This window comes from Suncus etruscus, chromosome 10 (assembly GCF_024139225.1).
Source record: "Suncus etruscus isolate mSunEtr1 chromosome 10, mSunEtr1.pri.cur, whole genome shotgun sequence".
In the NCBI taxonomy this organism is placed as follows: domain Eukaryota; kingdom Metazoa; phylum Chordata; class Mammalia; order Eulipotyphla; family Soricidae; genus Suncus; species Suncus etruscus.
In genome coordinates, this window is record NC_064857.1 from 28,950,637 (window position 1) to 28,968,523 (window position 17,887).

Consider the following 17,887-nt stretch of genomic DNA (forward strand, 5'->3'; position numbering starts at 1 on the left):
GCCTCCCATTTTTCCCCTAAGGGTTTCCTTAGCTATTCATGGACATTTATTGTTCCAAATGAATATCAAGAGTGTTTGCTTCACTTCTTTGAAGAATGTCATGGGTATCCTTAGAGGAATTGCATTAAATCTGTATAATGCTTTGGAGAGTGCTGCCATTTTTGTTTGTTTGTTTTTGGGAGTGTTGCCATTTTAATGATGTTACTCCTCCCCATCCCTGAACATGGTATATGTTTCCATTTTCTTGTGTCCCTTTTTATTTTTATTTTTTTTTGTTTTGCTTTTTGAGCCACACTCAGTGACATTCAGTGGTTACTCCTGGCTATGCACTCAGAAATTGCTCCTGGCTTGGGGGACCATATGGGACACTGGGGGGATAGAACCTCAGTCTGTCCTAGGCTAGTGCAGGCAAGGCAGATGCCTTACCACTTGCACCATCACTCTGGCCCCCTCTTTTATTTCTTGAAGCAATAATTTTTAGGTTTTTTTGGGTACAAGTTTTTTAATTCTTTAGTTAAGTTGACTCACTGTATTAGAATTTCTGTGGTGCTATTGTAAATAGGATATTTTTTTGTGGTTTTTTGGGTCACAACCGGCAGTGCTCAGGGGTTACTCCTGGCTCCAGGCTCAGAAATTGCTCCTGGCAGGCACGGGGGACCATATGGGATGCCGGGATTTGAATCGATGACCTCCTGCATGAAAGGCAAATGCCTTACCTCCATGCTATCTCTCCGGCCCCAGTGAAAAGGATTTTTTAATGTCTATTTCTTCTCTCATTATTTTTGATAAGAAGATCATTGATTTTTGTGCATTAATTTTGTACCCTGCCACTTTGCTATATGAATCTATTGTTTATAGAATCTTTTTGGTATAGAGTTTTAAGGATTTTCTAAATATAGTATCATGTCATCTGCAAATAGTAGGAGTTTGACTTCTTCCTTTCCTATCTGGCCTTGATATATTTTTCTTGCCTAATTGCTAGTACTTCCAGTTCTGTTGAGGAGGAGTGGTTGAAGGGGGCAGTCTTGTCTTGTGCTAGATCTTAGAAAAAGGATTTTAGTTTTTCTTCATTGAATATAGTATTTGCCATGGTTTTTGGTAAATGACCTTACCTATATTGAGAAAAGTTCCTTCCATTCCCATCTTGTTGTGAATTTTTATCATGAATGGGTGTTGGACTTTATCATGCTTTCTCTGCATTTATTGATATGATCATATGGTTTTTATTCTTCCTTTTGTTAATATGGTGTATTGCATTGATTGACTTGGTTTTTTTTAGCCATCTTTGCATCCCCGGAATTAATCGTACTTGGTTATGATGTATGACCTTCTTGATGAGGCATTGGATCCTATTTGTTGGGATTTTTTTGAGGATCTTTTTTGTTTTTGTTTTTATTTTTGGGCTACAGCCAGTGACACTCAGGGGTCACTCCTGACTACGTGCTCAGAAATTGTTCTTGGCTTGGGGGGGCCATATGGGTTTCTGGGGGATCGAATGGCGGTCCATCCTAGGCTAGCACTGGCAAGGCAGACACCTTACCTCTAGCACCACTGTTCAGGCCCCTTTATTGAGGATCTTTACATCTGTGTTCATCAAGGATATTCATCTGTAGTTCTCTGAATAAAGAAGTCATGAAATTTTCCTATACGTGGATGGACATGAAGACTGAGGGAAATGAGTGAGGGGGGAGGGGGGAGACAGAGAAGGTGAGAGGGTGAGAGGGGGGAGATAAGGGGGAGAGAGGGGGAGGGAGAGGGAGAGAGGGGGAGGGAGAGGGGAGAGGGGGAGAAAAGAGGAAGAGGGTGAGAGAGGGGGGAGAGGGAGAGAGAGGGGGGAGTGGGGGAGAGAGAGGCAAGAGAGGGAGAGAGAGGCGAGAGAGGGAGAGGGAGAGAGAGAGAGGAGAGAGAGAAGACAGAGAAGACAGAGAGGAGAGGAGAAACAGAATAGTCTCATCTGTTGGGATTTAAGAAAAATAAAATACAGTATGGTAATAATACCCAGAGACAATAGAGATGAGGGCTAGAAGGACCAGCCCATGATATGAAGCTTACCGCAAAGAGTGATGAGTGCAGTTAGAGAAATAACTGTGCTAACAACTACTATGACAATGATAGTGAAAGAAATGTAGACTGCCTGTCTTCAGGACAGGAGATGGGGGAGGAAGGAAATGGGGGACATCAGTGGTAGGAAAAAATTACACTGGTGAAGGGTGGTGTTCATTCGATGACTGAAACTCAACTATGAACATTTTTGTAACCACTGGGCTTAAATTATTATTGAAAAAAACTTGATCTTCAGCATATAAGGTATATATACCTCTGATCCGTGAGATATCTCCCAGCTCAACTAGTCCATTTCCAAAGGTATGTGAAAGAATTGAGGAGAAAATTCTACGAAGATGGCAGAGTAGCAAAAACCTGTTGAGAGAAAGAGAGAAGGAGGGGAGTTTATGGTTTGTGCTATTGTTAATGAAGAGGTACCATGCTATAATTTTATCTCCTTTCAGCACCCAGTCCCCTGAGTACCACCCGGAATAATTCCTAAGAGTTACCCCTGAACATGGTTGGGTGTGGCCCAAAAATAAATAAGTTATTTTATAAAGCATATAATTGTCCCTAAAGACTTACAAAGTAAACATGTAAAAAATATTTATTTGTAGGGCCAGAGAGATAGCATGGAGGTAAAGCTTTTGCCTTTCATGCAGAAGGACGGTGGTTCAAATCCCAGCATCGCCTGCCAGGGGCGATTTCTGAGCATAGAGCCAGGAGTAACCCCTGAGCACTGCCGGGTGTGACCCAAAACAAAACAAAACAAAAAATATTTATTTGTCCCTAAATGTCTAAGCATTATTATAAAGAAAATTTACATAAATATTTTGTGTTAAAAACAATTTTTCCTAAATTTCCATGTATATAACACTTCTTTTTTTTCAATTTTCAGAACTGGGCTCTAAACAATACCTAAATCTGCTTCTTGATATGATATCAGAACAGAGCTATTGTCAAAAATTTGACTTATGAGAAATCATGGTTCGGCTGACCTTGAATCTAATTGCCAAAAGCAGCAATCATAAGCTCCGAAAAGAAGAAGCCACTTCACAATACCTGAAGAAAATAACTCATATCAATTTTTCAGGAAAAAATATAGATGAGATTGTAAGAATTCTAAAATTATTTCTATATCGTTAACAATATGAAGTTTAGAAATTAGTATATAGGCATAATTAACTATATTTTCATTGTATTTATTAATTGTACATTGATTAGTCAGTTTATATAGTCTTCATCTTCATTTGTTTATTAAAATTAAATCTCTAAAATTTAACCTGGTGATTTTTAACATATGTTAAATATATGTCTCTATGATTTTTTTATAGTATGCTAAGTTAGACTTGAAAGAGTATGCTTAAAAATAATTTCAAAGATAACTTTCAAAGAATATGAATCATAACATATCAAAAACATTCATTGACCAGTGATATTTCTAGAAGCTCATAACACTTAAGGAATCAAACATATGCCTTGCATGTTTGAAGTCGTGGGGAGTCTATCCCCAGAAACTGTGCCCCCATTCTTTTTTTTTTTTTTTTGGTTTTTGGGCCACACCGGCGGTGCTCAGGGGTTACTCCTGGCTGTCTACTCAGAAATAGCTCCTGGCAGGCACGGGGGACCATATGGGACACGGGATTCTAACCAACCACCTTTGGTCCTGGATCAGCTGCTTGCAAGGCAAAAGCCGCTGTGCTATCCATCCGGGCCCTGCCCCATTCTTCTTAACCTTCCAGATGTGGCTCAAGCTTTGCAACAAAAATGCCACAGAATGAATGGTAGAGAGATCTTTTAGGTGGTGTGAAGGCACTGAAATTTGGTGGTGGATATATGATGAGTTCTTTTTTTGTTTGTTTATTTTTTGTTTTGTTTTGGAGTCACACCCGGCAGTGCTCAGGGGTTACTCCTGGATCTAAGCTTAGAAATCGCTCCTGGTAGGCTCGGGGAACCATATGGGATGTCGGGATTTGAATACTGTCCTGCATGCAAGGCAAACACCCTACCTCCACGCCATCTCTCCAGCCCCTTGTTTTTGTTTTTATTTAGTCTACACCAGGTGACGCTCAGGTATTACTCCTGGCTTGTCCTCAGAAATCGCTCCTGGCTTGGGTGACCGTATGGGACGCTGGGGGATTGAACCCCATCCATCCTAGGTCAGCTGCATTCCAGGCAAATGCCCTACCACTGCACCACCGCTCCAGCCCCACTTCTAAAATATTTTTTTTTATATATATAATTGTTTTATTTTGAATTATGAGAACAAAAGATGCAAAGAAAGAGGATAAGGTAAAGTTACAGTGGAAGGACAATCACCCATAACATAATTATCAGAAGAAGTCCCCTTGCTGATATCTTAACTTTGAACTTTCACCAAAGAAAGTTAAGATAAATAAAACAGAATCCATGTGCAATTACTTTGTCTCTCAAGTCCCCAGATTGTAGCACATTATAATATTTCTTAACAGCACACAAGGCAATCTAAAGCCATCAAACTTACATAGCTCCTTAAACATTAGAGGCATAGTATTTTTTTACATTTCCATGTACATGCATATTAGCTTAAGTTAACCTCAAATTTTAAGTGGGTGCGTTTTAAGGATTAGAGTCAAAGGAGCACAGTAAAAACGGTGTTAGAGTGGCAATTGTTGTTTGCATAGGCCCACCAAAACATGAGAGGCATGGAAAGGAATAACTTTGGCCTAAATACAAAGAGATCCTACCCCTGAAGTTTCCTGGCATAAGACCAGCTCTAGGCCTCAGGAAAGTTATCGTTCGCTCCAAGACATTGTCCGTAGCGCCAACACACTTATCACACAGTCTCTGTTGTTGGTCTCATGTTTCTGTATTAAAGATTCTGGAATCTGCATGTCCTACATTGAAGTCATGATGTGGAGTGCCTTCTCGTTTCACCTCACCATGAAAGGGCAATGCAGGAATCCCTGTCCTGTAAGCAGGTTGTTGTTGTTAAGTCTTCTCATTGTTAAGGGAAGTCTCTTTTGAGCAGGACGATGTCTGAGCAGTGGTAGGGTCTTCCGTGGTAGAGGATTGCTTCCAGGTGATTTTATAGACAAACCTCACCATAAAGGGGCAATACAGCAAGCCCTGTCCAGTAAGCAGGTCATTGTTCTTGTTGTCTTCTCAGTGTTAAGGGGTGTCTCTTTTGAGTAGATCGATGTCAGAGCAGCTGTAGGGTCGTCCCTGGTACAGGAATGCCTCCGGGTGATGTTATATACAACCTTGGATGTTTTGTAAATGTCTTCTGTAGATCAAGGGGTAAATGGAGAATGCCCATTCTTCTGAGGCCTGTGCCAGGTCTTTATGTCAATGTTCAGGGTGTAAGGTCTCATTGCACTACAAGATTTGTGTGTTCCCATTTCTATTAGATAAGAACTTATTGGTATGTATAGTATTTTCCCATGTTAGTGTGCCTACGCAAACAAGATATAAAGCCACGTGGTGCTATCAGATATATGGGGGCATAAGAACATTTCCAACAAGACCCATGACTTGGTTCAAACATAAGTATTAAACTGAGGGATTCTTTCACACCAAATTCCATATTGAGCAGTTCACAAAGAGAAGATAAAAAACATGGGGGGGGATCATCACTGTATAAGAAAGTATTTAGCAAAAGTTATAGCCGTCAAGAAAACACCCATAAAATGTTGAAAAGATATGTGTCCTTTTTATGCCTTTTAAAATAGTTGGGTGGGTGTTAACTCTAGGGCACCACTTTGGTCTGTGACTTAGGACTCAACAGTACTTAAGTTAGAAAGGGTAAAAAAGGAGTAATGATGATAGGAGTTAAAGAAGTTAAAGAGAAATATGAACTTATGAAGGGGTATGCAAAAGGGCAGAGTACAAAATGGACATTCTGCATACATAAAAACATAATTCAATGATAGTGAGTACTATTAATGTTTCTTGTGAGAGTACGATTAATGTTTCTTGTGAGAGTACGATTAATGTTTCTTGTGAGAGTACGATTAATGTTTCTTGTGAGAGTACTATTAATGTTTCTTGTGCTATCGCCTCCGCGCGATATTGAAAATGTAGACTGGACAGAGATTACCAGTGCCAGCCAAACCTCCTCCTGCTAGACTCCTGGCTCCCAGGAAGGAGAGATCCTTCAAGAAGCTGAGAGACCAGAAGTTCAGAGCCCCACCCAGACCCTCCCTAAGGAGCAGCATGGATAGTGGGGGAAGGCCTAGGGTACCTTCAAGCTCCACCAAGGGACCCAACTCACCGGCTTGCCCAGGCGTGTGGCCCGGGGAAGCCCTGGAGATCTGGAGCAAGGTGGCAGAGGGGTGCTGGGGTTACCCAAGTCCCGCACCCCCCCTAGGCCTGGCCAAGCAGGCCTCCGGCATGGCGGGGGCCTGCCAAACCTCCTCCTGCTAGACTCCCGGCTCCCAGGAACCACTTCTAAAATCTTAACAGTGTAATTTTACTAATATAGTTTTAGAATACTAAAACATAGAACTACTATTTGTAACCATTCTAGTCTTCACTATGCTAAGAACAGAAATTACTTCTTTTCAAGTTTCCAAAAGAAATTGTGAACATTTTTTCGCCTTTCAGGATAATCTCTCCCTCTGCAAGAGTCTTAGTGTTTTATATTTGTATGATAATCATATAAGTCAAATCTCTAACTTGAATTATGCTACAAATCTGACCCACCTGTATCTACAAAACAATCGTATTACATGCATTGACAACCTCAGGTCATTGAAGAAACTGGAAAAACTGTAAGTTCTTTTCTTTTTATCCTTTTTTTTTTAATTTTTTTAATTTTTTGCTTCTTGTCTTTAGGGTCATATCTGGCTCAAGGCCCACTGATGCATAGGGCTTACTCAGGGCTCTGCACTCAGAAGTCGCTCCTGCAAGCTCAGGGGACCATATGGGATGCCAGGGATCAAACCCAGGTCTGTCCCAAGTTGGCCACATCCAAGACAAAATCCCTATCACTGTGCTATCTCTCTGCCCCTTTCCCAGTTCTTTTATTCTTGTTAGTCATCATATAATAATCACTTTATATACACTTCCATTATTTGCAGTCCTGTGAGAGGTCTTAATTTTATTTTCTAAATAGTAAAAACACTAATAATAATTTATTAATTTTATTAATAAAATAACACAAACAATAATAATTTTACAGGTAATATGACTATTTGTGCTTTACTAAGCCGAATGTGATTTTATTTTACAAGAAAGGTGAGTTATCTGAAGGGCTTATAGGACTATCCCAAGTAATTTTTAAGTAGGCTCAGATGGAAAAATATTACCATAGTATCAGTGATTTTTATCTTTTTTATCATTTTTACAAGCCAAGACATTCTCACAGTATCCATTTAAAATTATTTTTTGTATTTTGCAGGTATCTGGGAGGCAATTACATCGCTGTTGTAGAAGGTTTAGAAGGTTTGGAAGAACTGAGAGAGTTGCACATTGAAAGTCAGAGGCTTCCCCTTGGAAAAAAGCTTCTGCTGGATCCAAGAACTCTTAATTCTCTATCAGTAAGGAAACATGGGAAGATGGTGAAGGCATATTTGGACTGTTTTTTCTTCTTCTTCTTTTGGGCCATACCCAAGGATGCTCAAGGGTTACTCCTGGCTCTGCACTCAGAAATTGCTCCTGGCTTTGGGGACCATATGGGATGCTGGGGGATCGAACCAAGGTTTGTCCTGGGTTGGCGGCTTGCAAGGCAAATGCCATACTATTGTGCTATCGCTCCAGCCCCAATATTTAGACATTTTATGTACTCTGAATATATACCCAGCTGAGAGTTTGAGTGTTGAAACAATTTTTTTTTCTTTTTTTTTTTGGTTCTAGAGCCACACCTTGCAATACTTGGGTTTCTCCTGGCTCTACACTCAGGAATCATTCCTGTTGGGCTTAGGGAACTATATTGGATGCCAGGAATCAAACAAACCCTGGTCAGCTGCATTCAACTACCTGCTATACTATCACTCAGACCCAGAAATTGATTTTTCCTATATAATTTTTCTCAGATTCAGCCTTTATAAGGAAGGAGGGAATATGCATACCATTAGGCAGATGGGAAAGATCAGAAGAGCAGGTGTGAAAGGATTAGGCAAATTATGAATTTCTAATACAGATATTATTATTCTGTTTTTCATTCATAACATGGGCCATGGTGATTATAACACCTAAAGTTTTAATTTATATTATACTTATTATAATACCTAAAATTTTAATTTTAAGGAAAAGTCTAAGGAAAGAAAAGTGTACAGCCATTTTGCAAAGTTGTTAAAAGTTAGAAAATCGGAGATATGTGAGACTGACACACATCACAAAGACCATGAACAATCAGTGCTAGTGGGGATGTGAAGAGAAAGGAACTCTCATTCACTGCTGGGGGGAATGCCATCTAGTCCAGTCTTTATGGAAAACAATATGGAGATTCCTAAAAAAACTGAAGATTAAATTTGTCGCTCTCCTGCCAGAAATGTGTTGACCCCTCACATACTGTGTGTAGTATCATTATTTCATATTTCATATTCATCCGCTTTGTGTACCCGCTCTCTTCCAGTGAGGATTTTCTGACCCCACTAAGGTTTTGCTTAGGGATGCAAGACATCTGCAGCACTGGTAGGCTAGGGGGACCATATGGGATGCTGGGATTTGAACCACCGTCCTTCCGCATGCAAGGCAAATGCCTTACTTCCATGCTATTTCTCCAGCCCCTGATGGTGGTTCTAATCCTGGCATCCCATATGGTTCCCCATGCCTGCCAGGAGCAATTTCTGAGTGCAGAACAAGCAATAACCCTGGGACGCCACCGGGTGTGACCCCCCCCCAAAAAAAAAACAAAAAGTGATCTGAAAACAGTTTTGCTGGTTCATATTTTTGCATAAATGCAAGTAAGTTTTGTCACATTTTAAAATTGTATTTCAAGTCTTAAAAAGTATCAAAAAGTACTTTCTCTAATTGTTGGCTGTTTTGACACCCTGGTGGGTAGATGCCATCTGGGTAGAAATTCCTGGGCCATGGTGTTTAAAATGGCTTAGATTTAGTGTAACTCTATTGTATATTTCTGTCCTCATTAACAGTTGATATAAAATTTGCTAATTAGCTAATTATTATTTTAAGTTGCTGCTGAACATATGGGTTGCCAAGGGAAAACTAGAGATAAAGATAAAAATAAAAACCATATATTCTCTCATTCTCTCATATTTCCTAGTTAAAAAATAAAGTTCTATTAAATACAGATTTTAAAATTATTCAACACAAAAATGACAATTTTCTTAAACTGAAATAAGCATTTTTGTCTACACTTTTGTTTATTAAAGCATCATTTTTCTTTCTGGGGTTTTTCCCCTATAACTTTTCTTAAGTACTGAAAGAGGAAAATTGGACTTCATAAAGTAAAATAGTAATTTATTTATAAGTAAAATAGTCATTTCTATCATGATTAAATCTCATCTGAAAAAGAAATGGCATGGAAAATGTAACTATATTTTAAGGTAATTTGCCTAAAGAACAAAAAAGATTTCTCACAAGTTAAAATTTGATTAAATTAATTAAATTTAATAAATAAGTATTAAATTAAATTGATCAAATTTATCATTTAATCAAAATACAAACTGCTATTTTTTTACAGAAATCCCTCTCTGTATTGAATATCAGCAATAATAATATTGATGACATAAAAGACTTAGAAATCCTAGAGAATCTTAATCAACTCATAGCAGTGGACAACCAACTTCAACATGTGAAGGTAATATAAAGAAAATTTATTTTCGAGTAGTTACATGAAATTTTGACCAGAAAATACTTAGTTTTCTAATTAGCTACAAAAATGTTTACACTTTTGGGGGGCCACACCCAGCTGTGTTTAGGGTTTACTCCTGACTCTGCACTCAGGCATCAGTCCGAGGCTCAAAGGACCATATTGAATACTGTGGCTCAAACCTTGGTCAGCTGCATGCAAATGCCCTACCTGCTGTGATATTACTCTGATCCCAAATTTATTACTTTTAAAACTATTCTAGGACCAAGGAAATAAACAATTTATGAGTATTCCTGGCACGCTGGAGGCCTTGAATTTATCCTTTACACAACATGGTCTCCCAAACACCACAACTAGGGACCTTCTCTAAGCACCAAGCCAAGAATAGCCCCTGAGCACAGCTTGGTGTGACCCAGAAAATGAAGCAAACAAAAAGTATTCTAGAAAGGGAAAGAATATGTCTCAAGTGGTAGAGCACATGTGAGAAGTACAAGGCTCAAAGTCTGGTAATTGGAAAAACAATTTAACATCTCTTTGTATAATTTTGAATAGCTCATGTAATTTATTGAATACTGTCCTGAAAGTGACAGTCTACAGAGTATTAAATGCTTACCCTCTTTTTTATTTTTATGGACTTTGGTAATACATGGTAGTGCTCAGGAAATACTCCCAGATCAGTACTCAGGTGTCACTTGGTGATGGTACTCAGGGAACCATACAGAGCTGAGAATCAAATCTAAGCCTCCTGCATGTAATGTGTGTTCTTAATACAATGGACATTCGTTTTCTTGATCAAGAGGCTTACTGGAGCTGTAGCTCATCACCATTATCCAGAAGCACAAAGAACTATCTTATTTTATATAGCTAGTCAGGAAAAAGATCAAAGATCAGTATGTGAAGTTATGATTTTTAACGAATATGTCGTTTTCTTACCATCATATAGTCAAAAATTCTAAATTGAACTCAACATTATAAGTAAGCATTACTGTACAAAGTTTGTAAGTACTGTTGTAGCATAGGGCTAGGAATAGCCAGCATTGTCATGGAGATCCTTGTGCTACAAGAACTGTGCTCAATGTCTCGGAAGAATAGCAACCAAGAGTATAATCTCATCAAGCATTGCATCTAATTATGCAAGACAAAGATACCACAACATTGAACATTAAAGAGAAGAGGGTGAAAAAGTCATGAATACTAAATGAAAGAGACCACTTGGAAATTTAAAATAAGATAAGGTATAGATTACTGTATAAATTTCTCAGAAAAATAAAACAGAAAGAAAGGAAGCTGGAGAAATAGTATAGTGGGTAAGGCACTTGTCTTGCAGATGTCTGACATGAGTTTGATCCCTTGCATCCCATATTGCCTCCCAGTCTGCTAGGAATGTAGAGACAGGAGTGACTCTTGAGCACCAATGGGTGTGGCACTAAAACCAAAACCAAAAAAGATGAGAAAGATTGGGCCAAGGATGTAGCACTTGTCCGTATGTGTACAGTCCTGAATTTGGGGGGAGGGTGTAGAGAGAAAGAGAGAGCCTGAAAAGTAAGCAAATGAAAAGATATGTAGGGAAATAATTCAGGTGACCCAATAAGACTGCTATGAGTATAAGAATTTAAACATAGGGCCTGGAGAGATAGCACAGCGGCGTTTGCCTTGCAAGCAGCCGATCCAGGACCAAAGGTGGTTGGTTCAAATCCCGGTGTCCCATATGGTCCCCCGTGCCTGCCAGGAGCTATTTCTGAGCAGACAGCCAGGAGTAACCCCTGAGCACCACAGGTGTGACCCAAAAACCAAATATATATATAAAAGAATTTAAACATAGATGAAAAGAATAATTTTATATTTGAAAATAATATGTTTATGGTGTGGTAACTAGGACAAAAATTCTTTATCACTCTACCCCTGCCCAAATAGAGAAGTAGGCAAAATATATTTAATAACTTTTTTAGAAATTAGACAATAAGGAGCCACAGAATGAGAGTCCTTAAGAGCAGGAACAAAGGTGAGCTCTTTAATTACCGAGATCTATGCATGAATGCACTTTTAAGACCACAGAGCAAGGGTTGGAGAAATAACAAACAAGAACAGAAAAGTATAACTCATAACTGGAGCAAAGTCAATCCAAAGAAAACATCCAGAGGCCTGAGAGATAGTACAGTAGAGAAGGCACTTGCATGCAACTAACCTGGACTTGATCCCAGAAATCCCATATGTTCCCGCAAACCCACAAGAATGATCCCTGAGCACAGAGCCAGTAGTAACCCCTAAACATCACCAGGGTTGGCCCCCAAAAAAACCAAAAAAGAAAACATATAGAAATTACACTGAGGAAAATTGTAAGTCAGAATTCTTAAAAAGTTACTTAATTTTTGAGAACTATAGAATTTTCTCAGGATCTATTGACACTGTAAATAATTGTCAATTATTCCTTTATGATGTCTCCTTATATGCCACATGTTAGAGAGTAATTCTTTTACTGCCCCTCTTCTTATGATTCATTTCACACAGTCTGATACAATATATAAGAAAAATGTATGATTTTATCTTTTTATATAGTTGACTTTCATATATTTTACAGTTTCTTTAGCCATTCTTGGGAACTTGGGTTGTTTACAGATCTTGGCTATTGTGAATGACAAATCTGGGAGTGCAAATGTATTTTTGGTTCTTTGGGGGTAGATGTCAAGAAGGAAGTGCTGAGGCATATGTAAACTCAATTTTTAATTCATTTTAAAAGTCTCTATACTGGACATTTTTTTAAAAATAGAAAGCCAATTTGGAAAACTCATACTTTTCAATTTTAAAACAAATCTTCAGTAACCAAAAAACTACAGAATGATATCAACATATAAATCAATGGAATGATTTTGGGAATCCAGAAATAAACTCTCATAATATGATTAATTGACTTTTGATACAAGGGCCAAGAAACTCAATGAGGAAATAATTTTCTCAACAAATGGTGCTGAAATAATTGTTGGCCATATGCAAAAGAATCTAGCTGGAGCCCTTCATTATAATATAAACAAAATCAATTCAAAATGAATCAGGGACTTAAATATGATTTAAAACTTTAGGGAATAGTAGAGATAGATCTATATTTTTGCCTTTTTTTTTTTTTTTTGGACCATATCCAGTAACACTCAGGGATTACTCCTGGCTATGCACTCAGAAATCGCTTCTGGCTTGGGACCATAGGGGACGCCAGGGATGGAACCACGGTCCATTCTAGGCTAGTGCGGGCAAGGCAGATTGATGCCCATCGCTTGCACCACCACTCCGGCCCCTAAAGATAGATCTTTAAGATTTTGTAGTGGGCAAAGAACTTAGAAAATGAAACCAGTTGGATCCAGATTGAGTATCTTCTCTTCTATACTTCCAGAAGTCCTGGCAGTCATGCCTATGATCCAGAAATTTTCACTATGTCTGGGCAAGTGACCAATGCCATAGACTCATACAACTCTCAAAAGAGAGATGACTAAGGACTGAAAAGATAGCACATGATAAGGCATTTGCCTTGCATGCAGTTGACCCGGGGCAGACCCTGAATCGATTCCCAGCATCCCATATGGTCCCTCAAGCCTGCCAGGAGCGATTTCTGAGTGCAGAGCCAGGAGTAACTCCTGAGCTTCGCTGGGTGTGACCCAAAAACAAACAAACAAGAGGGGGGGGGAGCAGGGAGGGAGGAGAGGGAGGAGAGGGAGGAGAGGGAGAGAGAGAGGAAGGGGGTGAGGGAGGGAGGGGAGAGAGGGAGGGAAGGAAGAGAGAGAGGGAGGAGAGAGAGAGGGAGGGGAGGGAGGGGAGAGAGAAAGAGGAGAGAGAGGAGAGAAAGAGAGGAGAGAAGAGAAGAGAGAGAAAAGAGAGAGGAGAGAGAGAAGAGAGAGAGGAGAATAGGGGGAGAGAAGAGAGGAGAGAGGGGAGAGGAGAGGGGGAGAGAGGAAAGGGGGGAGAGGGGAGAGAGGGGGAGAGAGAAGGGAGAGAGGGAGAGAGGGGGAGAGAGAAGAAAGAGAGGAGAGGAGAGAGAGGAGAGAAAGGAGAGAGGAGAGGGGGGAGAGAGAGAGAAAAAAAAAGAGAGAAAGATGACTAGCATCAAAAACACATGGATATATGGATCTAGGAAAGACCTCGGTTTGATCTCCCAGTGTCCCCTATGGTCCCCCAAGCCAGGAATGATTTCTGAGCGCATAGCCAGGAGTAACCTCTGAGCATCACTGGGTGTGCCCCCCCCCCAAAAAAAAAGAAATAAAGAAAACAAGCTGCTGACTGGGAAATATTTTTAAATCCTTAGCTCATGCAGAACATATAAAGAACTATTGTTATTCAATAAGAAAAAGACAAACCAGGGCCGGAGAGACAGCATAGAGGTAAGGCGTTTGCCTTTCATGCAGAAGGTCATTGGTTCGAATCCCAACATCCCATATGGTCCCTGAGCCTGCCAGGAGCGATTTCTGAGCACGGAGCCAGGAGTAACCCCTGAGTGCTGCCGGGTGTGACCCAAAAACAAAAACAAAAACAAATTTTAAAAAAAGAAAAAGACAAACCATTCAATTTAAAAATTGTAAAAAAAAAAACCCTGAAAATTCTAAAATGTATGTGGCCAACATGAATGAAAAATTTACTTAATACGATTAGTCATTACAGAAATAAAAATCAATACTATAGTCAAATACCATTTCATACTTGAGGAAATAACTACAAATTGGTTAATGGCAAGTGTTGACAATAATAATAAGAAATTACAATTATCATACTTTGGTTGGGTGAGGCAAAGAAGAGGGAATGGAAAAATGTTACTACTGCTTTCAGAAAAAAGCAACTCTTCAAAATGCTAACCAAAAAAAATTTAAGATGGGGCTGGAGCGATAGCACAGGGATAAGGTAATTTGCCATGCATACAGAGGACCCGGATTTAATCCTGGCATTCCATATTGTCTCCCTAGCACCACCAAGCGTGATTTCTGAGTGCAGAGCCAAGAGTAACCCCAGAGTACAGTAACACCAGGTGCAGCTCAAAATTAACAAAGAAACAAAGTAAAAAAAAAAAAAAAATTATAAGGTGTATATAATTTGACTATATAATATATGTATATAATTTGTATATAATTTGCCTCCTCAAGAAATTTCAAATAGGCCCGGAGAGATAGCACAGTGGTATTTGCCTTGCAAGCAGCCGATCCAGAACCTAAGGTGGTTGGTTCAAATCCCGGTGTCCCATATGGTCCCCTGTGCCTGCCAGGAGCTATTTCTGAGCCAGGAGTAACCCCTGAGCATCGCTGGGTGTGACCCAAAAACCAAAAAAAAAAAAAAAAAGAAAAAAGAAAAAGAAAAAGAGGGCCCAGGAGAGATAGCACAGCGGGGCGTTTGCCTTGCAAGCAGCTAATCCAGGACCAAAGGTGGCTGGTTCTAATCCCGGTGTCCCATATGGTCCCCCGTGCCTGCCAGGAGCTATTTCTGAGCAGACAGCCAGGAGTAACCCCTGAGCATCGCCGGGTGTGGCCCAAAAACAAAACAAAACAAAACAACAACAAAAAAAAAAAAAAAAAAAAGAAAAAGAAAAAAAAAAGAAATTTCCAATATAGATTAAACATATGTCCAAAGACTTACAACAACACTGTTCACACAACCTTCATAATAGGCAAAAAAAAAAAAAAAAAACCAACAACCGACAATTGTAATTTTTATCAAGTGCATGGATAAAAAGAATGTCAATGGAGGCCACAATACTGACCTCTGTTCTTTCTACTGCCTCTTTTCAGATGTGTCTGCCAAGAGAGGGACTTTTGGTCCCTCATATCAATCCTTCTCTTCCCAAACTGTTCGGATATATTAGAAGACATTGTAAATTATATCATATATTTTTAGGCAGATTGAACCTAGCATTCCTTTCTCTTTGAAAATATACAACCTCGGGCCCGGAGAGATAGCACAACAGTGTTTGCCTTGCAAGCAGCCAATCCAGGACCTAAGGTGGTTGGTTCGAATCCCGGTGTTCCATATGGTCCCCCGTGCTTGCCAGGAACTATTTCTGAGCAGACAGCCAGGAGTAACCCCTGAGCAACGCCGGGTGTGGCCCAAAAACAAAACAAAACAAAACAAAAATATATATATATATATACAACCTCAAAACTCAGTCAAATAGACCAGTGAGTTAGTTGGCGATATTTTTTTTTCAGGAGACATAAAGTTTTATTAATAACGCCCTAACTGTCATGTGCATATCACACATGGCTTCTAAGCTAAGCGGCCTCTTTCCTGCTCCTCTGCATCCATGCTGTCTCTTATATCTCTCTCTCTCTCTCTCTCTCTCTCTCTCTCTCTCTCTCTCTCTCTCTCTCTCTCGGCAATATTTCTTACCATAATTAGATAACCTCACTTGTTTAGGAAAAACCACCTCTAAAGCTGATAGACCTCTAGTCAGCCACCTTTTAAACAATCAATTCAATAGATCACTTACTTAAAAATACCTGAAACTCCATCATTACAACACATTGAATGCAAAGAACAATGGGTATATTAAGGAAGACAATTGCAATTGAGGGTATGGAAAGAAACCTAGGAAAGTTTTCAAGCCCACCAAAATGCCTCGGCCTTGTAGATGAAGACCTAAAATCAACTCTGTTTCAGCAACAGAAATAAAGGATTCACTAGCCTGACAAAGTAAGCAATTTATAGATGAACAATTCAACCAACTCAAAGAACTTGAAGAAGATGAGAGAACCCATACAAATCAAACTGGAGGAACTTTTTAGTTAGCAAGCCACCATAACAGAATTACTAAGGTGGAGAACTGCATAGATGAACTTGAAGAGAAATTACAAGCCAGAATTGATAAAGAAGTCAAAAAAGAAAGACAAAACAATGAAAGAAAACGTAAGGCGGGCCCGGAGAGATAGCACAGTGGCGTTTGCCTTGCAAGCAGCTGATCCAGGACCAAAGGTGGTTGGTTCGAATCCCGGTATCCCACATGGTCCCCCTTGCCTGCCAGGAGCTATTTCTGAGCAGACAGCCAGGAGTAACCCCTGAGCACCACCGGGTGTGACCCCCCAAAAAAAAAAAAAAGAAAAGAAAAGAAAACGTAAGGTATGTAATAAATAAAGAAAAGAGAAATAAACAGCAAAGTATAGGAATACCAGAAAAGAAGAAAAAGGGGAAAGGGAAAGAAAGAACAAGTAATGAGGAAGACAATAGCAGAGACCTTTCCATTCTCTGGAAAGAGCTACTGTACAAATCTAAGAGGCAAAAAGAGTGCCAAACAAAATAGACCCTAACAGAACAACACCAAGACATATAGTAATATAAATGAAAAAAAGAAACAAAAACAAAGAAAGAGATACTTATTTTTTGATTTTGGGTTACAACCAGCAGCGCTCAGGGGTTACTCCTGGTCAGAAATCACTCCTGGCAGGCTCGGAGGACCATATGGGATGCCAGGATTTGAACCATTGTGCAAGGCATAAGCCCTACCTCCATGCTAAAAAGAGATAGACTTTTTAAAGCAGTTAGAAAGAAGATAACTAGATAAGCTTAACTAGAAAGGAAAGAACATAAGAATCGAACTAGATCTCCGATTTTAAACAATCCAGGCAAGAAAAGAGTAGAATGACATATTTAAATTACTGAATGAAAGAAACTTTCAACCTAGAGTCCACTACGCAGAAAACCTCTCATTTATATGGGATGAAGGGATAAAAACATTCTCAAACAAAAAAGAACTGAAAATATTCATGCTAACAAAGTGGATTCTAAATGAACTACTCAAAGATCAATTATAAAAACCAAATAATTGTAACTAAAACAACCCCACACAATAATAGTGCAACAACCCTTTCTGTCAATAGAGTCCTTAAATGTCAATTGACTGGGGCCGGGTGGTGGCGCTGGAGGTAAGGTGCCTGCCTTGCCTGCGCTAGCCTAGGACGGACTGCGGTTCGATCCCCATATGGTCCCCCAAGAAGCCAGGAACAACTTCTGAGCGCATAGCCAGGAGTAACCCCTGAGCGTCACAGGGTGTGGCCCAAAACCCCCCCCCCCCAAAAAAAAAAGTCAATTGACTAACTCTTCCATCAAAAGGCAGAGTAGTGGGTTGGA

The 17,887-nt window shown here is 39.6% G+C and overlaps 1 protein-coding gene across 1 annotated transcript in view; it reads left to right on the top strand.

Annotated features, from left to right (window-relative positions):
- Positions 1-2,945: 2,945 nt before the first annotated feature.
- Positions 2,946-17,887, top strand: part of PPP1R42 (protein phosphatase 1 regulatory subunit 42) — a 55,018-nt gene continuing 40,076 nt past the window's right edge. The window contains exons 1-4 of the mRNA XM_049781839.1: positions 2,946-3,156; positions 6,628-6,794; positions 7,424-7,562; positions 9,671-9,787. Coding sequence (XP_049637796.1) covers positions 3,028-3,156; positions 6,628-6,794; positions 7,424-7,562; positions 9,671-9,787 — 552 coding nt within the window. The 5' untranslated portion in view covers positions 2,946-3,027. The remainder of the gene's footprint in view (positions 3,157-6,627; positions 6,795-7,423; positions 7,563-9,670; positions 9,788-17,887) is intronic.